This window comes from Notechis scutatus, chromosome 1, assembly GCF_049901735.1.
Source record: "Notechis scutatus isolate UNSWTSFEM ecotype Mainland chromosome 1, rNotScu1.2, whole genome shotgun sequence".
In the NCBI taxonomy this organism is placed as follows: Eukaryota; Metazoa; Chordata; class Lepidosauria; order Squamata; family Elapidae; genus Notechis; species Notechis scutatus.
Genome location: NC_142009.1, coordinates 25138933 through 25161941, shown reverse-complemented (window position 1 = coordinate 25161941; position 23009 = coordinate 25138933). Strand labels below are relative to the sequence as shown.

General features: G+C 41.2%; 1 protein-coding gene across 1 annotated transcript; it reads right to left on the bottom strand.

The window, feature by feature from the left end:
- Window positions 1-3318: 3318 nt before the first annotated feature.
- On the bottom strand, window positions 3319-6773 carry LOC113414557 (C-C motif chemokine 5-like). Its single transcript, XM_026671488.2, has 3 exons — window positions 6618-6773; window positions 5003-5105; window positions 3319-4355 (listed from the first exon to the last, which is right to left on the bottom strand). The coding sequence occupies exons 1-3, from the start codon at window positions 6691-6693 to the stop codon at window positions 4268-4270; spliced, it is 267 nt and encodes an 88-aa protein (XP_026527273.1). The 5' UTR covers window positions 6694-6773; the 3' UTR covers window positions 3319-4267.
- Window positions 6774-23009: the final 16236 nt, after the last annotated feature.

Here is a 23009-nt window from a genome sequence, read left to right as displayed (position 1 = left end):
TGAGGATTACCTGTAGCACTGTGTTTGTGCATCAAATTAAAAGAGGAGAAGGATCCATTAAAGAAGTCTATAACACCATCACTTGAGACTTTGAAGAAGAGATTGGACTGCCATCTGTCAGAAATGGTGTAGGGTCTCCTGCTTGGGTGGGGGGTTGGACTAGATGACCCTCAAGGTCGCTTCCAACTCTGATTATCTGTTATCTGTTAACTGGCCAGTACAACTACTCAAGGGCCTGACAGTAGTTTTCAATCTAACACTTTTGCCCTGGAAGCAGTATTCCAAGTTTTTAAATCTAGGAAACCTCCAAGTCTATTGTTAGCTGCATCATTGGGAATCCTGAAGGACCACATGGGGGCAAATCGTGCTGAAGAAGATCTAACAATGCGATTGCTAAAAGTCAGCATGACATAATCATTTTGTTTTCAACGGGGTGAGAACAGGATCATCAATTTCCACTCCAAAGATTGCTGCTAGTCATTTGGATGTCATAATGAGATGCTAGATGATGTGCTGGCTGTCTGCCTCTCCTTAATAAAATTATTTTGTGCATATTTTCTCCTGCTGTGTCAATAACCTCATTTGACTCATGGTTTTTTATTTATTTTGTATAGGGAGGCTCATTTGAGCAAGACCAGTGGTTTTTTAGAGTCATGCAGAGGGGAAACAAGAGAACGAAATTCAATAGAGGAATTCCCCTTAGTGCTCTTTAAAAAAAAAAAAAAAAAAGGTGAAGCAAATACTGATTACTTTAACCTTGCTTAATATTTCCCAGACTCTTATTTATTTAATTTAAATACAAATTTAATAATTTCTAAACTCTTCTATGTATTCAAAATAGACTGCAATTATGTATATGTATGTATACCGGTACACACACACACACACACACACACACACACACACACACACACCACTTTTGAGAGCGGGCATCAGAATTTCAATGTGTGCCAGCGTTTACACAGAAAAGTGTCAATAAAGGTTATCTTAACACAAGCATGGCCAAATATGTTTGTATGAACAAGTGTCCTTTGAGGGAAACTATAAGTGTGACACTGTGTTTTTCTACGTACACTTGGAATGACAGCAGTCTATGTAATTGTTAAGGCTGGACTAGAAAGGCCTAGTTTCTTGCTTCCCTGAGAATGGGTCACTTTGGGCCTGTCCTTTCCTCAGTCCAGGAAAGGAAGAGTTTTGTAACATGATGTAAATTTACAGAGAGGTTAAAATATATCTGTGCTTATAACTTTTTCTATCTTTAACTTTTCTTTTCATTGCCCTTTTTATTTGTTCTTTGATTTCTTTTTCTCTGCTACTTTCTATTAATTTACTTTTATTTTTTTGTTTAAAAGTTTTAATAAAAATTATGTGTTAAAATGAAAAAGAAGGAAAGAGAGAATTGTGGACTGTTAACCAAAAGTCGATAGCAAATGTCCCATAAAATATCCATAACAGTATCGTTAAAGGATCTGTTTCAAAATATCCTAGTAATTATAGTAATGTGAGCCTAGTCTACAGAATAACACAGGCAGATTTAAGCATTATAAAAACAGAACCTGACCTCAGGTTCACACAAGCTGTTTCACATCTGCACAGATCAGTCCAATGATGTTTAAATTACAGTATTGTGCACAGATTAAGTGGCATATTTTAAAAGAAAAGAGTTCCTATCCATGAAGCAGGGGTGGTAATAACCACATGCTTTCATGTTGGAAATCCCAGATCTGCAGAAACTCCCACCTGTATTAGTTACAATGCCACATGGTTGATACTCGTGTTAATAGTGCAGGAAGACAGCCAAGCCCCAAACAGCTGTGCAAGATCAACTATAGATTTCATCAAAGTGTCTTTAATGCTGGCCTTGGCTACATGCTAAATCTTGGAATGACCTATTATCATTTATACTGAGTTAATTAAGGTACAGTCACTTTAAATAACTTTAAACACCCCTTCCCAGGTTTCTTGTCACCTGGACTAAGATGCTGTTTGTGATAAGTAAGCTTTTAATTACTTGTAAACAACCATTCCCCCTTTCCTTATCTCTTCCTTGCAGACAGAAAAAACCTGCAAGTCTTCAATGTTAAAGCAGCATCCTGCTCACATCACAATCTTTACTGCATACAACCACATAAACAGCAGTATAAGGTGGGGGGGTTTTAAGAATAAGAGTGCTGGAAATGAAGAGAAAACCAACAAGAGTGGAGCCATTTTAGAATGGAGCCACGTCTTAATGTGAGTATAACGAACAGACAAAAGAAATAGCCCCAATGGATGGTTTCAATAGCTTTCACTTTGATTTTGAAAATCAAAAAGGAAGAATTTAAGCTGCAAGCATTTGCAGATGATCTGGTTTTCATCTTAGAAGACCCTCTAGAAACAGCACCAAAATTGATAGAAAAAATAGAGACATATGGAAAGGTGGCTGGTTTGAAAATAAATAAAGATAAGACAAAGATCTTGACAAAGAATATGCTATTAAGACAAAAGGAAGAACTGGCAGACCTATTGAAAATTCAGGTCATGAATAAGATCAAGTACTTGGGGATATATTTGACAGCAAGATGTAGTACACTAAAAGAGAATAATTATATCAAACTTAAACAGCAGATAGCGCTAGATCTGGCAAAATGGGAAAATTTACAACTGTCAGTAATAGGGAGAATTTCAACAATCAAGATGAATATATTACCCAGAATTTTATATTTGTTTCAAACTATTCCAATTAGGCTTGGAAAAGATTACTTTGAAGATTTAAATAAAATTGTGTTGAAATATATATGGCAAGGTAAGAAAGCAAGAATAAAGTTAAAACTTTTGCAAGATGCTAGAATTAGAGGAGGATTTGGTTTGCCTAATTGGGAGTTGTATTATCAAGCTACAAATCTGATGTGGGTTAAGGAATGGATAACACTAAGAAATACTAGATCGTTGACATTAGAAGGACATTATTTGTTGTTGGGGTGACATGCTTTTTTATGGTATAAGGGAACCAAAACACAGGGCTATTTTAGAAGACATTATATACGGGAGTCTCTGTGGTTAAACTGGGAGAAGATTAAAAGAAAATGATTTTAGGATAGATTTGGGATGATAATATGAACTGTTATAAAACAAACTAAGTAAATTATGATTATCTTGTAAAACATGAATGAATAAAAGTATAGTCAAATGATTGATTAATAATGATACTAAGGTGTTTAATTTTTGATTGAAAATACGAGATTATATGCAATGTAACTGTAATTGAAGACTACGAAATGGAAGCACAAAACAATTTGTAAACCAACCGGCACACTGTATGTATACATATGGAAGATGGCTTGATGTTTTTATGTTTTGTTTGTTTATGTTTGTTTTTAAAAACCAATAAAAACTTTAAAAAAATAGCTTTCACTCCTACTTCCATGTTATTTTTGAAAGCTTTACTCTGAATACAGAGTATCTCCACTTTGCATGCTGCTACTTCCTTGTCTCATAAGTTCCCGTGCACCAGCAGCACCGTCAACGGAGGGTATAATGGTCTTTGTGGGAATGACCTTGGGAGTCAGGGCAGACAGAGGCAGATAACAGGCAATTTAGCCTGCAGCAGGAATGTGAGTAGGGCAAGAGACTCGGGAGAGACCATCCCTAGTTCCTTAGACTGTATAAGGGGATGGGAGAGAAAGATACTTTCAGATTTTCAAGATTTTGTTAATGGAACTTTACAATAAAGTAAAGTCAGTTCATTTCACTGTGTTTCCTGTCTAGTCTACCTTGCAAGATTGGCATCAATCTTTCAAGTCTGAAAAGGAGGGATGTTATGAATGATGGTGCAGGAGCAGATGGATCCCCACTCTCAGGGAAGGAGAAGAGCCAGAACCCAGACAGTCCTAATCAATCTTTCAATGAACTAAGAATTGTTGTGTAACCTGAAGGAGATCTCGGAAAAGATGTCAGATATAGACAAGCAGAGGCATGTATGGATTTCGTAACCCTGAGATTTATTCATACATTATGTTTCCGTCAAATATTTTTCAGAACCTTTAGATAAATGAACTTCTTCTTTTAAAAAATAACAATATAAAATACATATTTGCCCATAATTTAAACACATTACATGAACATTATTACATATATATTATTTCATCTTCCATCAATGAAGTTTAAGTTAGGAGTGTGCAAGGTCAGAATAAGAGTCACGCATGTTCTTTTTTCCCACATCCGAAGCATTTTAAAAGCTTTGACTTCTTGGAGCTTCTCCAGGTAATATGAAGGAGGTGGGACGTTGTCAGTTTTGGGACAAATATTTTACACGATCCTGGACCCATTGTGCATTGGGATCTGCACACATCTGCCGATTCCTATTTGTGATAAATCTGCAGAAGAAACATACACATACATATTTTAATCACAAGCTGGAAAGAAAGCAATTCTCTACAATTGGCACCACACTTAGCTTTCAAGGGGGCAGAGCCTCTCCCATCAGTCACCCTCAAGAGACTCCTATTCCCAATTGGTTTCATGAAAGGGGGTTCATGGACAGATGTCCACTAAATCTTTCAATTATTTATGCTAAAGGACTGATTTGTCTGAAAATTGTGAATCGAAGTGTTGAATTAAACCTGCACACAGGCCCTTTCAAGAGGAAGATAACTTTAGATTTTGGTATAAGAATATCTGCAGGGGGGGGTTGACAAATAAATCAACATAGCAGCCAAGGGCCTTGCAATTGAAACCCCAACCTCTTTATTAATGTTTATTGCAAAAAATGAATAGATTTTTTTCTTCTGACTCTCTGGCCTCATTGTGATATGTTGGGTAGGAATGCCTATCCACGAGGACCGCAACTAATTTTACATTTAAATTAATTTCACATAAAGTCAATATAGGGAAATGATTATGGCTGGTGCACTTTTCCATAAAGGTCACACAAAAGATACTAGACGTTTCAAGGGCAGCCAACATTACATTTAACATATTCAGGAATCACTTAGGAGTTGATAGATTTTGTTTTAGTACTTACACGACAGCTTCCATGGAACACCTGGCACTTGTGCGTTCAAAGGACCTCACGTTCCTTTGTGGAATAGGCTTCTTTACGTAGTCAAAACAACAGAGCTTGGCATCTGAAAGACAGGAAAAGAGACTTGTGTTATTTTAATGGTTTCCCTTCCTCAATCATTGAGTCTTGAACCTGAATTTCTTACTTACTAGTTTAGAATATTTACCATTCACCTCATATAATATGGGCAGATTTTCCCTGGACTGACCTTACCATGGAGCATATTATTTTTATTAGATTTATATCCAACCTTATTTTGTACAACTCAAGGTAGCATACATAGCTAATGCTTCATCCTCTTATATTGTCCACAAAAACAGCCCTAGAGCTAGGTTGAACTGTGGCAGAATGACTGGCCCAAAGTCTTTTAAACAATGTGCTCTGGTGCAGAGCTAGAAATGGAGATTTGTATTTTACTTCTAGCTGTGAAAATTTCAGAGGCAAATTCAACAATGATTTGTGCAGAAATTAAGAATGCAAGAATTGTCTCACTCAGGCAGAATCCCTTCTTTCTTTCTTTCTTTCTTTCTTTCTTTCTTTCTTTCTTTCTTTCTTTCTTTCCTTCCTTCCTTCCTTCCTTCCTTCCTTCGCAATAGAATGGATTCTTACTAGTATCTATTGCAGCTAAATAGTGACTATGTGAGCCCCAAAACACTAACTCCTAAAAATTCTACCTGGCACTAGAGGAAAATAAGCTTATTTTGGAGAGGAATTTCTGTTACATAGGGAATCCACTTTCCTTTTGTCCACTCAATAGACAATGTTCAATATGGAAAATAATTTTTCTGCATGCATTAATACAACTGATACTGTATTCCCCCAAAATCCTTGAAATAAATGGCTTATGATGATTATAAAAACATTTCAGAGTAAAAAGGACAAATGTTATATATCCATCCACCCTATCCTCTTTTGAAATCTGAAAGGAAGAGTTCATTCTCTCCACATACATCTTCTGAAGGGTGGGATAGGGTGCTGCGCTTTCCTTCTCACCCCAAATTCAGCTCAAGCAAATGGTTTAATTCTTCTGCAGAGCTTCCCTTTTCAAATGGGGTTGTACTTACACTCTGAGCAGCATTTGCTGTCCCTAACTATCCTTGTTGTTTGTTGCATGACCAGCACTTTCAGGAGAGATGGTTGGACAAAACCTAGAACCCATTCCAAGATAGCAAGGATTATAACTATGCATGTAGGTAAAAGGTAAAGGAGCCCCTGAGGATTTTACTCATCTAGTCATTGTCAACTATAGGGGTGGTACTCATCTCCATTTCAAAGCTATTGAGCCAGCACTGCCTGAAGACATTTCTGCAGTCATGTGGCCAACATGACATCACAGAGCGCTATTACCTTCCCACCAAAGTGATACCTATTTATTTACTCGCATTTGCATGCTCTCGAACCAGTAGGTTGGCAACAGCTGCAGCAAGGGTGGGAGCTCAACCCATCACTTAGTGCTCGGGTCTCCAACCTAAGCTGCTGGCTTTTCAGCCAGCAAGTCCAGCATTTTAACCATGAGACACCTAACCACCCTCAGAATGCAGGTGGGATGCTGAAAAAAAAGAAAAAGCAGTCTTACCAAACTGAGCCTGAGCTTGGGATAGGAACATAGCAGCAACCAGGAAGACGGCGAGGGTAGCCAAGGAGCTGTTCATCTTTGCTCTTGGATCAAATGAGAGGAGCAATAGTAGTTGGGGTAGCTTGTGCACCTCCTTAGTTCCATGCTGAGAGGCAGAATTTCTCGTGTTTATATAGATCGGTTGTGGAGAGGGTGGAGATTTGCTGGAAATAAAATCCACAGATCATATCTGAGAAATGATGACATAACAGTAAAAAAATCTGCCACAATCAGTTCTCTGGATGAAAGAGGAAGCAAATGTTGCCAGAGAAAAAGGGAATTTGCAGCCTTCCTCTAACTTTGCAAAGTGGGTGGCGGATAAGCCATCTGAGCCAGGGATTCTGGAAATAACATTCCTAGCAGGGGGGAAATGGTGCTAGAAGAGCAGGGGAGCTTTTTCTGGCGAGGGGTGAGAGGGTGAGGAGCAAGGAAGTAGGAAATCAAGCAGGGTCCCTCGGAGGTGTGGTCTCACTCAGATATCTCACTTTTTAAATAAGGTGATAGATGGATATGCAGCATTTATTGTTTATAGACTTTTAAATATACATTAATCTCAATTAGGGCCTCAGGATCTGAAAATGGTGCAAGGCTTTGGGGATTTCTTGCAAAGAAATGAGGGAACAATTATGGAATTCAAATGAGTTCTCAAGGGCAACTTGCTCTTTAGCTCGAGTTTGGCCCTGGTATCCATCCAAAGGTCCACCTGAGATGAGCAGATGGTCTCTGAACTGCAATCCTCTTCCTGCATCTTCTCTGCCTTTTACAGCAGAGGCCAGAGAGGCTGAACAAGCAGAGTTCCCTGCAATTCCTGGAGAAGGGAATGGAATGGAATGGAATGGAATAGAAACAGAAACTTTACTGTCATTTTAAGTGACAATAATCATTTGTCAATAATCATCCATTAATCAGCATACATTAAAATGAAATTTCGTTGAATTCAGCTCTCAACAGATAACCATTATGCATATAACACACACACACACACACACACACTTTTATGACACAGAGAAACATAACAGTCTAGTTTGAATGTATACATCAACATGGTGGGGGGGAAAAGAATCCTGTGAATTTACAAGATGGATGGCAAAAGGAACAAAACTATTACAGAATCTAGTAGTCCTGCTGTAGATATTTTGAAACCTCCTCCCGGGGGGAGCAACAGAAACAGACCATAAAGTGGGTGTGTGGGGTCTCTGACAATGCTTTGAGCTCTAGGCACATAGCACTTATAAGCAATATCCTGAATAACGGGAAGCGAGCTTCCTATAATCTTCTCGGCTGTCCTTACCACTCTCTGTATGGACTTTCTATCTGAGGCACTGCTGCCACCAAATCAAAGAGTGATGCAGTTTGTTAAAACGCTCTCAATCGTGCCTCTGTAAAAAGTGGCCAGGACAGAAGGAGAAAGCCGTGCTCTCCTCATCCAATGTAGGAAACGCAAAAGCTGGTTTGCACACTTCATTAACGATAACCTATTAAGAGACCAAGTTGGATTGTTAGTTATCTACACCCCCCACATAAATGCTATGGACCATCTCCACAGCTGCAGCCTTAATGCCAAGTGGAGAATGACTATGCTGGCTCTTTCTAAAATCGGCAATGATCTCCTTTGTTTTATTAACATTCAGAACCAGTTCATAATTGGTTAACTCTCTGAACACAAGTCCCAGGACGACAGATGTATTTTCATATTGAAGAGGAGCCACAAAGTCTGAAACAGCTGTGTGGAAGGCTGCCAACCATTCCTCCTGAGAAGCTAAGCTGAATCATGATAACTTGCATAAAGCAGGTTATTATTGCTACTTTCTGACTTCCAAGTGGGTCAACCAACTATCAATCCACTATTTAAAGATAACTCTATTTTCTTTGAAACACAGCTGAACTGATGTAAACCTGAGCCTCAACTGTATACAGGTAGTCCTCAACTTACAACAGATCCTTTAGTGACTGTTTGAAGTTACAACTAAAAAAAGTGAGCATTTTTCACACAACCGTTGCAGCATTCCCAAGGTCACGTGATCAAAATTCAGAGGCTTGGCAACTGACTCATATTTATGACGGTTGCAGCCCCCTTTGTGATTACCTTTTGCAACCTTGCGACAAACAAAGTCAGTGGGGAATCTAGATTCCCTTAACCAGGGGTGGAATTCTACCGGTTCTGTCTGGCTCTGTAGAACCGGTAACTCTGAAGAGCAGCAGACATAGAACCAGTTCTATGTCTGCTGCTGTTTGGCCCGCCTGCCTGCCCAGGCTCTTACCTGACCTTTATTTCCTGCTTTTTCAACCTCAGCTTCTGTGCGAGGCACAGCTGCGGTTGAAAAAGCAGGAAAAAAGTGCTTTTTCAAATGCTGCTTTCCTGCACGCAGCGCTGCTCAGCTGTCCAGGCAGCAAGCTGATGAAGATTTACACACTCGTGCAGCGTGCAGGGAAGCACATCGTAAATCACCGAACTGGTAGTTAAACCTGTCAGATCCCACCCCTGCCCTTAATTATGTTAGTAATTTAACAACTACAGTGATTCACTTAACTGTGGCCAGAAAGGTCATAAAATTGGACAAAATGCACTTAGTTGTCTCAATGAGCAACAGAAATTTTGGGCTAAATTGTGGTCATAAGGAGAGGAAATACTAAAAAAGTATTTTCCCACACAACTCCATAAGGCTGACAATGAATGCAGAACCTCACTAACTCAGGAGTGGCATGATTATTATTTTTTGGTAGGTTGGTTTACAAGTGTCTATATTCCCTGTTCAAATAAATCTAAGTTATCAATGTGAAGTTGATGCTATCTAAATTCAACCCAACTGACCTCCCCTGTAAAGACAGTCCAAAAGGATAATCTAGTCACATTGAGATTAAGCCTCACTTGCCTGTTTAAAAAGAAGTATCTTCATTTTTATTTATTTTTTTTTAGGAATACCAAGAATGAAAAGGCTAGGCATCTTTGAAGACTGCATGTTCCACAGTTTTTGAGCTACTTTGATTAGTAGTTAACTACCACGCCAGAAAAGCCTGAGACTGTGAGTTCTAATCCTGACTTAGCCATGAAAACCAGCTTGGGCGACTTTGGGCCAGTCGCTTTCTTTCCTCCCAACTCACCTCACAGAGTTGTTGTTGTAGGGAAAATAGGAAGAGGAAAGTGTTCACTGCCTTGTGTTATTTGTTATTTTGCTCATTCATGGCTATTGGGGGTAGTGTAGAGCAAAGTCAGAAAGATTCTCTTCATATGTGGCATTTCCAAAAACGTCTCTTTCTAATATTCTGCCACTTTTAAAGGGCCAGTTCTTAGAGGTTTGTGAAGTGGGTTTAATTACATTTGGATTGCTTTGAATCTAATAATGGTGTTTAAAGTGTTTGTTTCTCTTATTTCCATTTGGTGTATTTAGGAAAATTGCTGGCAAAACTTGTACTTAAGGCAACATGGAGAAATATGAATTAAAATATACACCATTTTATATGTCATTTGGGATTTGTACAGAAAAATAGCTCATATGCTTTACATAAACCAAAACCCCTCTTACAGGAAAACGTCATGAATTTGTAAAACATGAAATTGTGTTTCTCATTCTTATAGTTAACAAATTGCTAACTTACTTGTCAAAAAACAAATGTAAAACACATGTGCTGGACTCAGTACAAGCTTTGTTTTCAGAAACAAATGAAACAAATAATTAAGTGTTAGTGTGTGTTGACATGTCAAGTTCAGATTTTTATTTCCAATGAAAATGATCTTCCTTTGAACACATTAATTAATTTATGGAGAATGTATGACTATATGCTTTGAATCTAAACCATTTTTCTCTGTTGGGAAACACGATGATTGAACCTAGTGCTCCCTATGAAAGAATTTCTTCATTGGAGGGGGAAAAAAGCTTTCAAGAGGTACATAACTTTCTTCTCCAATATTTCAGGAAAGTGTGCAAGTGAACAGCGGCAATCACCTGTCCAGAACAGAGGTGGAATTCAGGAGGTTCTGACCAGTTCAGGGGAACCAGTAGCAGAAATTTGGAGTAGTTTGGAATACCAACTCTGACTGGCCCCGCCCCCACCTATTCTCTGCCTCCTTCTCTGGCTGGGTCTTCTTTTGTTGCCCTGCACAGGAGAATGGAGCTGGAAAGCAGGTTAGAGGGCTGGGGAGGGAATGGAGATACCTTCCCCTGCCACACCCTCCAAGTCTTGCCCACAGAACCGGTAGTAAAAATGTTTGAATCCCACCACTGGTCCAGAACCTTTGGGTTTGGTAACAAAAAGATGTTCTTTGAGTTCAGCTTAACTCCGGATGACTTCATGAACTGCCAGCCCTTTGAGGCGGTCCCGACAAGAAGCTAAAACCATTAGTACTAAGACTATCTTTATGGAAGGTTATAGTAGCAGAATTTTGCAAGTCTGAAAGAACTAGGGAGGGTCTCTTCTGAGACATTCCCATACTCCATTTCTTCTGTGGACCAAGATATATTTTGCCTGACTGCTGTCTAGCCTGCAGCTCTTCTTCCTGTTTCTCAAGATTCTTCTCACAGCTCATCGTATGAACATACCTATGAGCACATGAAGACATGATTTGTTGAACAAAATAAACCAGTAAATTATAAATTATAAAACATAAGTAAGCAAACACAATAGCTAGATTCACATAACTGATTAAGCAAAACCAAACAGACCACATTATTCCTTGGGCTAATATACGAACACATCATTCTTTTCTTTCTACATAAAAAGCTTTCTGGCTTTTTCAGTCCCCTTCCTTAAATGAGTAATATAATTTGTCATTAATAAAATATGAAGCATTAACAATGTCAAGAATTATCATTAATAGGAACTTGAAATGTTCTTTTAATTGTAGAAGCAAATAATGCCAATGATGAAATATCAAACACATTAAACCCCAGAGGAGCACTGAACATTGGCCAGAGTAGGTCTTTCCTTTTCAGAAGACATGTTGGACTCCCCTTGGCCACTATTCCAGCAGGGAAAGGATGCATCAAAGGTCAATAATAATATGAAAGATGCAGAAAATTTCTCTTGACATGAATTTTAGTTAGCATGGTTCTTCTTGACAGAAAAAAGACCACACTAGCTTGTATAGAATCCAACAGATCAACCATCTCTCTGTCTATTGAGAGATCTCTGAGACTAGTGATTTCTGTTTGCACCCAACTCAATCTACTGGGGACAGATACATTGGACTCTGTTAAAATAATAAAAATTTGATATTGAGAAGAGAAGGAGAAGTAAAAAAGCAAATTCTAATCCATGATGAAATCGCTCAACTAATTTTTGTTCCTTTTCTTTAGGATGTTTCTTTAGAATGCAGAGTTTTATCCACCCAACTAATTAAAAGGAGAACCTTTGGGCAAGCAACTTTTGGGTCATAGGGAACACGAATCAGATAGCAAGGAGAACTATCAAATGTTAAGAGTTGAAGAGGTAGCGTTGAAGAGGAAACCCAGAAGCCCAGAAAGGAATTTCTACTTTTCCTATCTTGTCTGAGGAAAGAGCAAGACAATGAGTCAGAGACTCCTATTCTTGCCCAACTGGGTTAGAGCCTTAACAAATGTCCAGAAATAAATTTTTCTTTTCTTTAGATTGTTTCTTTAGAAAGCACTTTTCTCCGCATAAGCAATTTTGGCAAAGCAATCTATAAGGGCAAGTTAGTCTTCCTTCTGGTGGCCTGGCAGCTGGGTTGCCCAGTAGCATCCTTCCTGAATTCTTCTCTATATGCTCAAGATTGATGTTACAGTTCTTTTGCCTTTGGGCAACTTCATTTTCCATGTTTATGAGAACAAGTGAGTGGAGGAGTTCATGACCTCATGGTGACCATATGCATGTATGGCTTTTCCTTCCTTTTGGTGAGGATTGTGTTCAGGCTAACATGCCCCACCCCACCCCCGGTCCTGTCTTCCATTTTCTGAAAATGAAGTTATCAGTAAGAGAAGATAAGAAATTGTTGATCCGCTCACTCTTAGCAGAGTTAGATTTCTACAGAAGTCAAGATGTTCTAGTATAGGTTTTCAAAACTGGCACCAACTATTTATAAAGTCTGCATTACTATTACTATTAATCTTCTCATCACTCCTTATCGCCCATCCCCTCCCACTTGTGACTGTATGACTGTAACTTTGTCACTTGTATCCTTATGATTGATATTGACTGTTTCCTAGTATGATTTGATTGCTTATTGCACCCTATGACTATTATTAAGTGTTGTACCTGAAGATTCTTGACTCTTGGCGAATGTATCTTTTCTTTTATGTATACTGAGATCATTTGCACCAAGACAAATTCCTTGTGTGTCCAATCACATTTGGCCAATAAAGAATTCTATCTATGAATCAATGAAACAGGGTTGAGCTTTTGTGTGGATATCAAAATGCCACGATAACCACTGCAATTTCAACCCTCTCTAAAACATTGGTTATTTGATGTGGAAAGTCCTCAACTATATATTCTGCTTTATTTCTCTCTCCTTTTAACCTTACCCAAATACTTCCAACAGGAGGCCCATGTTCAGATTCCTGGATTTTTTGTGTGTAAATTTCTTCTTGCATGGTGGAAGAACCCTTCCTCCCTTTTCTTCAATCTGCTCCTTTTGAAAAAACTAATAACATTGCCTTGCCTTGCTGTATTCCAATCATGAGTATTTTTCCATCAACTTTCATTGATGCTTATCACATACAATTTGTCTTTCTGAATTAGGAATTCTAGCTCTTCCTATTTATTTCTCAGACTCTGTAGGCTGATTAGAAACATATAAAGTTCTGAGTACTGTACCTTCTGTTGACATTCTATTGTAAAGTCCAATAAAATTCAGAGTCCCCATCCTGACCTCATGCTTCTTCCTTAATGTCCTGCTTTCTTGACCTCAGTTCTTGGCTGCATATGTGGGTCTGGGTTTTTGCCTCCTTTCCCGTTTTGCTCTAATACTCTGCTGATGAGTCTGGCGAGATTCCTGACAGCACTGCCTTCTTCCCAGTCATTTCTCTTCTCTTCCCGGTAGTCCTCCATAAACGTATAGAGGGGATGGTCATAAAATCCAACTTTTTTGGGTGATACCTTTTGCACGACCACTTTTTGACTTGTGGAACTTGGTTGACTTTTTGCCTTATAACCCTCAATTGAAATAATTTTTTAAAACTACCTGGTGCTTTCAGTTGCTTCCTGTTTTGGTCCAAGATCTTATAGTCTCCAGAGAGTGTTACTATAATTTTTCTATGAGTATCATTTATTTCCACATGGCAAAAAAGGAAAGGATAATTTGGTAGGTTTGAATAGACTTGGTCATTTCTTAATTATGTTCTACAGTGGGCATGCACTTAGAACTTATACACCTGGTAGGCAGCACACTTTGTGCAGTGTCATACTGGATTTGCACATAGCCATTTCAGTTCTCTTAACAGAAAAACAGCTACCACCACTGTACACCTCTTCTCTCTCCATGTGTTTCTTGGATTTCCTTGATCCATTGGGGCCGGAGTATCTTCTACAATAACCCATGTCCTTCAGCTGTCTATCCATCATTCTCTAAAGAGAGAGTCTGGAAATTGGTTCTTCAGTTCCACTGTCATCTCAAATACTGTATCTTATATATTTGCTCTGCCAATGTTTTTACCCACTGTCCTTTGGTGCCATTTTGATTTCCCAGTCTCTTCTGGTTTCCTTATGTAGGAAATTCACATCTTCTCTGTTGCATTTCAGGGTAAAAATTCTTTCCTCTTCCCCCTCTTCACTTCCTCCAGTAGGGAAACACGCTGACAGGTGTAGCAATTGTAGATTGGATACCCTTTAGGCAAAAAGGAAAACCTTAAAAAACACTCTGATGGACACTTTGATGCTTTCCCTACTATTCATGTTGTTTGGAAACTTTCCTGTCAACTCTCTAGCCAAGTATCTGGGCTACTACTTTGTAAGGAAGATAATACTGGCAAATATCAGTTGGCCCAGAATCCAACAATCCAAATACAAGCTGGCAAACTGGTGCTCTGTCATCTCTACCTATCAGATGATAGGTATCTATCAGATGATCTATTTTTCACAATGATAGTTGGAATAATACCAGGCCAGGTAATTTTTTTTTCCAAAGTGAAAAAAAATATAGAAGTAGGTAGCATTGGCATGAACACAGAGTTGCTGTGAGTTTCCACAAGAGATAACCAGTATGTTTATGACTGCTGAATGAATTGGCATTTAACATGAACACTTATAGATCAGTCAAGTGTGATCAATGTATCCATCCTAAATGCATTTTATGAAAGGAAAAGCAATTGAGAATGAGGACTTGGGTTAGTTTATTGGATACCTATGAAGGCTCACCTTCAGCAGGAAGACTGCTATTGAACCCAAGAGCTTCCTAAAAGACAAGGGTGGTATTGTTGAGGAGGACGAGTTAGGATGGGTCTAAGTCTTCCCAAATCCCAGATCACTTACATAACACATTGTTACAGTAACAAACAATGCCTTTTTAAATATAATTCTTATTGAACTTTATAAAGAGTTAGGAATAATAAGTGCCGAAATCAGAATTTACTAATTTCATTTCAAGCTATTCAGTAGCAAATTATATACTTCAAGCAGAGATGGGGAACAATAGCCCCTTTATGATTTGTGGACTTCATCTCCCAGAATTCCTCAGCCATCATTCCTAACACCTGACTTAAAGGAATGCTAAAGAATATATACTAAAAATAAAACAAAAGACAACAGAAAATGAGAAACAAAGGCAATGCTATAATATTAAAAACCGAAACTAGGGAAAAGCCCCTACAATAATACTATAAGATTTTATGCTGTAAATAAATAAACAAACAAACAAACAAACAAATAAATAAATAAATAAATAATTTTAGAAGTTAAAAGTTTCTTCTATCCCAGGGCTGTCAAACTCTGTTTCACTGACGGCTGCATCAGGATTGTGTTTGACCTCGGAGGGCTGGGGAGGGCTGGTGGATGTGACCAGGCATGGGCGTGGCCATGGTGGGCGTGACATGGGACTCGTGTCATGGGCACCTGTGGTGACCAAGTGCTAATGCAGGACTTCCCTGAGACCCTCCTTCACTCTCATTATAATCTCCTTCCTTCCTTTCTTTCTCCCTCCCTCCCTCGCCTCCCTCCCTTCCTTCTTCTTTTTCCTTCCCTCTTCCTTCTCCTTCCTTCCCCTCTTTCCTTATTTTTCCTTCTTTGCTCTTTTCCGATCTTTCCTTCTTTTTCTTTCTCTTTCCCTTTCTCCTTTCCTGTCCCTTCTTACCTGTTCAAATGCAAAAGGGGAAACATTTCTCCTTTTGTTTTGTTTTTAGTTTGTTTTGATAGCCCTCTGCCAGCGAAAACTGAGCCCGGGACCGTTGCAGTCAAAAACGAGCTCCGTTTTCACTGTCAGAGGCACTGCGGGCTGATCCTTTGCTGTTTCCCTGTGGGCCATATCCAGCCCCGGGCCTTGAGTTTGACACCCCTGCTCTATCCTGTTGTATTGGACTCTAGGGACAGTGTTCATCTCTGTTTCCTACCCAAGGGAGCCAGCGTTGTCTGAAGACACTTTCATGGTCATGTGGCCAGCATGACCCTACACTGAGGTGCACGGAATGCCCTGTTATGGGGCACTTGGGTCTGAACTGCTGGTCAACAAGCCTAGTGTAATATATATAATTTAGCCCTTGCACGCATAATAGGCCCTTTTGGGAGGAAGTGTGTGTGTGTGTGTGTGTGTGTGTGTGTATATGGCATTCAGCTTTGTTCGGGTATTTTCCCACGTCATTGTAGTTGTACTTTTAAAGTTGTAGCAACGTTTCGGCAGAATCTCATCTGCCATCATCAGGCTTCTGTATAGTGTTCATCTGTATATCTCAACACTATACAGCAGGGGTCCCCAACCAACGGGCCGCGGACCGGTACCGGTCCGTGGATCACTTTGCACCGGGTCGCAAAGAAATAAAAATAAAAAATAAAATAAAAATGGCGGCTTTCTTCGCCTTCGGTGAATGCTGCTGGGATCAGGGATCAAGGACACAAATGAAAGTAGGGGAGGGAGGAAGCAACCAAAGCCTGTCCTGCTCTCCGGCTCAGTGGCTTGGTTTCCTCCGCCTCGTTCCTCTCTCAGTCGCTCTCTCGCTCCTCCACCAGCCCAGGAAGAAACTGCTTCAAAGAAGCCGGCAGGGTGGCTTTTCCTGTCGGCGCAGCTCCCCAGCGCCCGTTCACCCCCACCCACCGCCAATCAATCCAGGTTCAATCCAGTGCTCCGTTCTGCCTGCCTGCCTGCCTTCGTTTCTGGTTGTTTCGGAGCAGCTTCGGCTGAGAAAAAGAGGCGAATGGTTATTATTCTCAGCCGAAGCTTCTCCGAAACAACCAGAAACGAAGGCAGGCAGGCAGGCAGAACGGAGCACTGGATTGAACCTGGATTGATTGGCGGCGGGGTGGGGGTGAACGGGCGCTTCGGGGGAGCTGCGCCGACAGGAAAAGCCACCCTGCCGGCTTCTTTGAAGCAGTTTCTTCCTGGGCTGGTGGAGGAGCGAGAGAGTGACTGAGAGAGGAATGAGGCTGAGGGAGGCAGGGCCGAGAGGCGGGGCTTCTCAGCCGTCCTGCAGGGACTTGTCCTGAGCCGCGGAGACAGCCGTGGGCCGCCGCCGCCCAGCGCTCAGTTTTGAAGGCGCTCCTCAGCCCGGCGCAGTTCCTGAATCTGCAGCTGAAACCCTCTGTTTTAAATGTCCCAATAGAAGAGAATATCTGTCGCTCAGGGTTGCAATGAGGAGGCATTGGCGCTCCCTGAACTTGGTGGTTTGCTGGCAGATGTTTTATTACCCGACTAGGTAACAACATCAGATGTTACCTAGTCAGGTAATGAAACGTCTGCAAGCAAACCACCAAACTCGGACTCCTCCCCCCCCCCCACCCCCCGGTCCTTGAAAAAGTGTTTCTGCGTGAAACTGGTCCCTGGTACAAAAAAGGTTGGGGACCACTGCTATACAGAAGCCTGATGATGGCAGATGAGATTCTGCCAAAACGTTGCTACAACTTTAAAAGCACAAGTACAATGACGTGGGAAAATACCCGAACAAAGCTGAATGCCATACATGTAAGTACCCGCGAAAACTTAAGAAAACAAATATATATATATAACACACACACACACACACACTCTGACAGTGTCAGCAGAGGCTGACGAAAGCTTAGTAAGTACAATAAATGTAATATACATATATACATACACATACACACACACACACACACACACACACACACACACACATATATATATATATATATATATAATCATATCGACCACAAAACTATTTCTTGATTCCGCCCTTCCCTCTTCTTGGTAAGGATGATAGTTGATAGATGAGCAAAATATTCCTTCATTGTGACTCAAGGCTTCCATTGATATGCAATGAAGAATTGCCGACACTCATGTGAAATTGTGCTGAACAAACCAAATGAGATAGATGTCAGAAATCAAAATGCAAAATTCTGTGCTCCTTATAATCAGATGGTGGAAAGAGGAAGAGGAAGGAGATGAAATGATGTATTTCCTTCCTGTTGCTTGTTTTCTGCGCCCTGAGCAGAGAAGAATTAGCATTTGTGTGTTTTCTGGAGAAAAGTACTTTAAATATCCACAGGATGTTTGCAATACTTGCTTCATTTACACTACTGTAGAGTCCACTGAAAGTAAGCTGTTTTCTACAAGTTTCCTTACCTTTGATATGAGTCCCCTTGGTCATCCTTGCTGATGGGAGAAAAGGAATTGGTTTTTTTTTGGTTTACTTATATCACTAAACTATAGAATACCTTTATTGTCATTGCATTCCACGAATACAATAAAATTTGAAAGCTACTCCAGCACAGTGCCCCAAACACCACATCACAATCACACTACAGAGTATTTAAAAATTAAAATAATAATAATAATTAAAAACCTAGTCTAAAACATTTAGTAAATTAAATAGTTTAAAAATGCCACTATATGCATAGGAGTAAATCACAAATGCACTGTTTGATTCAAGACAATTATTGCCTTGGAAAAGAAATTGTTTCTCAGTCTATTAGTCCTCATTTTAAGACATAACATCTCCCTGATGGTAACAGTTCGAAGTATGAATGACCAGGATGAGAATGGTCTGTGGAGATTTTTAGTGCTCTAGAGAGGAGTCTGGTCTTCACAATCTCTTCCAAAGAAGAAAGAGAGCAACCGATGATTTTTTGTGCTGTGTTTATAACTCTCTGGAGCATCTTCTTATCCACTGCAGAGCATCCAGCAGACCACACCGTTACACAGTATGCCAAAATGCTCTCAATGGTAGAACGGTAAAAAGTAACCAGCCACTTCTCACCCGGACCACTTTTTTTCAGCAGCCTCAGAAAGAGCAGGTGCTGTTGGGCCTTCTTTGCAGTGGCCATAGTGTGGACCGACCAAGTAAGGTTGTCGGAAATATAAGTTTCATTATGTAAGTAAACCAAAAAAAAAGCACCCAACAACCTACCAGCCTTCCTTTCCCCCATCAGTGAATATGACCTATTTCAAAGGTAAGGAAACCTTTACAAAATCGCTAACTCTCAAGAAGTTTTATAAGGGAAAGATTTTGTGTTGGCAGCATCTAGGGCCAACATAGGAGGTTTGAAGCCTTTGGACACCTTTAAGCCTGTTTTGGTTCCTGTCAAACCCTGGTAGCTACTTGAGCCGACCGTGTTTTTCCCCAAGTATGAATTTTGCAACATTCTCTTCAGCCAAATGTATTAAGATGAAGGCAATAGTGATACAAGGAGTAAACTGCAGAACCAAACTGCAGATTTGGAACCAGGGGTGGGCTGCTGGGGGCTTGCAGGGGTTCGGGAGAGCCCCTAGCTAAGATTATGTGCAGTTTGGAGAACCCCCAAATCCCACTCCTGGCTGTCCCGCCTACCCCTCTCCTCCCCTCCCCCACATGGCCCATTTTGGATGCAGGTAAGTGCTGGGCGTGTGGGGAGGCTCAGGGAGGGCAAAAAACAGGCCTCCCGCAAGTTCTGGAAGGCTGGAAACGGGCCTGTTTCTGGCTTCCAGAGAGCCTCTGGAGCCAGGGATGGCTGTTTTCACCCTCCCAGAGGCTCAAGGAAAGCCCCTGGAGCCCAGGGAAGGCAAATATGCCCCCCCCCACTGTAGTGCAGGGGGCCAACTAGGCCACGCCCACCATGGCCACACTCACCTAGCAACCAGGCAGAGAATCCCTTGCTATAATTTTTGAAGCCCACCCCTGTTTAGAACCAAGGTATTCATGTGTAAACTGGGGCAGGGACTTTCCATGTCTTTTTCTCAACTCCTTGAGGTACATCACAGTGTGTCTCCTGTGATAAATGTGGAGAATCCGCAGCCATAAATTATTTACGCAATGTTTATTCAAATTCTTTTCTGTCTATGAATGAAGGGAACTCTACCAGTTCCAGCCTCAGTGAACTTCATTGCTTCACATTGTTGAATGACTGTGTAAAGAAGAAAAATAACATGAATCCTTGCACACAGCAAACAATAGCCTCTTTCAAGAAATTTTTGGAAACTGCTTTTGTACTTGAAGCCGCTTTCTTCTCAGGCCTACATCTTCACTAGTAATATGCCAACATAAATCAGTTTTATAAGCCACAATAATGTCATATACATCACCATGTAATTCATATAATGTCATAAAGAGAATTGGTTTGGTGGTGGCACAGTGGTTAGAATACAGTATTGTAGTCTAATTCTGCTGACTGCCAGGAGTTTGATCCTGACCAGCTCAAGATTCACTCAGCCTTCCATCCTTCCAAGGTTGGTAAAATGAGGACTCAGATTGTTGGGGACAACCGCTTAGAGAGGACTGTAAAGCATTGTGAAGTGGTATATAGGCTAAGTGCTATTGCCATTGATGTGGTGGTTAAGACAAGAGGCTAGAAATTGGGAGACCATGAGTTCTAGATCCACCTTATGCACAAAGACAGTTAAGTGATCTTGGGCAAGTCAGCCAAAGAAGATGGCAGTGGCAAAGCATTTCTGAAATCTTGCAAAGAAAATTGCTGAGGCTTGTTCAGGTATGTGCCAAGAGTTAATACTGAAACGAAAGTATGTGTTTACCACACACACACACACACACATACACACATGTACATACAGCAATACAACATATGAAATTATTTGGGTTTTTGAGCTGGGAGAACAGTGATAAAGCTAAATAATTTTTTGAGGAAAACCTCCCCTCATTCCTTAGTCTGATTGTATTACATCACTTGTAAAGTACAAAAGTTACATTTCTGATGTTTGCATTCCAGCCCACAAATTGATTGCCAGCCCTAATTTAAAAACACAACAACACTCTGTACAGTTTAAGATTTACTTATACAGTAACACCAGTTTGACTGCCCATCTACTTGAGAATAAGAAAATATATGGTTATAGAAAAGGATAATGTACTGAAATTAGCATCTCTAATTATGTACATGCTTGGCCATCTCCCTCCTGGCTAGACATTCTCTTTATAATATTTTAAAAGGATTGTTGTGAATGAATAAAAGTAACTAAGCCCAAATGCAAAGTAGGTTTTGGAAGCCTGCACATTTGATTGGTCCTTGAACAGCGAACAAGGATTGGTTCATAAAAGCCCTGATTGGCCAAACTTAGGACACTTCTTATTGGTTACTGGTTTGAACCTTATGCACTTATTATTGGTTAATAGGGTAGCAGCCAACCCTATAAAAGGGTTACTGCTGCCCATAGCCTTGCTCTGTTCTGTTCCATTTACTGTTATTAAAGAGTTGAAGTCACTGGTCAGATGTCTGGTCTCCATTATTCCCCAAACTTAACACTGGCGACGAGGATGGGATGCGGAGACCGAAGAGCTGACTGATCTACAGAGCAACCAACAGAGCACGTGGTCGAACACGCACCATCAACGGCAACATGACCAGCGGTGCCGTACCACCCGCTCCATTCGACCCAGAAACCGAAGACTGGGAATCGTACATGGATAGGTTCCAGATGTTTCTGGAGACCAACAGTTTGAAAGACGCAACAACCAGCAAAAAAGAGCTATATTTCTAACCCTGCGGCCCTACCGTGTTTAAAATGGCAAAATCACTTGCCAAGCCAGCCGAAGTAAAAGCGATGGACTGGGACGTCCTCGAGCCTTTGCTAAGGGCCCACTACGCGCCCACCGTGCCCACCTTAGTCAGAAGACACGAATATTACCAGAGGGACCAGCGGAAGGCGAAAGCCTTGCCAACTACATCACAGACCTCCGCAACCTTGGAGGCCTCTGCGGATTCTCTGATTTAGAAGAAGCCCTCCGAGACCGCCTGGTTCTGGGCCTAGAAGGCGGCACGATCCAGAGCAAAATCATGGCTAAGGGGACATCAGCCTCACCGATGCCCTTAAAAAGCCACTGCAGCGGAGGCGACCAAAAGTCGGCAGCCCGAATGCACCGCACCAGCGCACCGCTACGCCAACTCGCCAAAGATACCTCGCCTTGCTCAGAGAGACACCCGGTATCGACTCACCACGAAGACCTAGAATCCCCATCAGAAAGCGATGAGGAAGAGGTCAACCGACTCCAAACGGAACAAGACCAGTTCACACAACCCTCATCTCGACCATGTGCAGGATGTGGGCGAATCACCCACGATCCAGCTGCAAATTCCTCGACGCACTCTGCCGCGTTTGCGGAAAAGAGGTCACATCGCAAGGTTTGCAGAAGCAAACAAAACTCCAACTCCAAACCCCGACAGGCGAATGCCAGTCTTCAGAATTCTTGGCACACCCCGAAACAAACTGAATCACCAATGGGAAGCCACTCCTACAGAAACAAACCGTCCACCACTTCCACCAGGCGGGGAAGAAACCAGGCGGAAGAGACCCACCAAACAATTACCATAGGCCACGCTACATCCCTTGATGCCGGGAAAATCAGAGTAAAGGTCGCTATCGAAAACAAACCTTGTGAAATGGAGGTGGACTCAGGATCATCCCTCTCGATGGTGTCCTGGAAGGCGCTTCAACAGCTCATCCCGGCGATTCGCCGCCAAGACCTAAACCCTCAAGGGTTATACTCAAAGATTACCAGGGTAATCAATTCCCGTTAATCGGGTCCCGCCGATTCAGGTCTCTTTCAAGGACCGCACCGTCGCACTGCCACTGACTGTCGCGGACCGTGACCGGCCTAGTCTTTTAGGCCTTCAATGGTTCAAACCACTTGGAATCACTGTGGCCGGAGTCCACCGTGCGAGAGCAACGATTGGGAGGAAGCCCTCGTGCAAGAATTCCAAGATGTTTTCGCGAATGGACTAGGCAAGTACAAGGGGACCCGATCTCATTTAACTTGAACCCTGATGTAGCACCCATCCACCTTAAGCCGCGTCGGGTGCCGTTAAGCC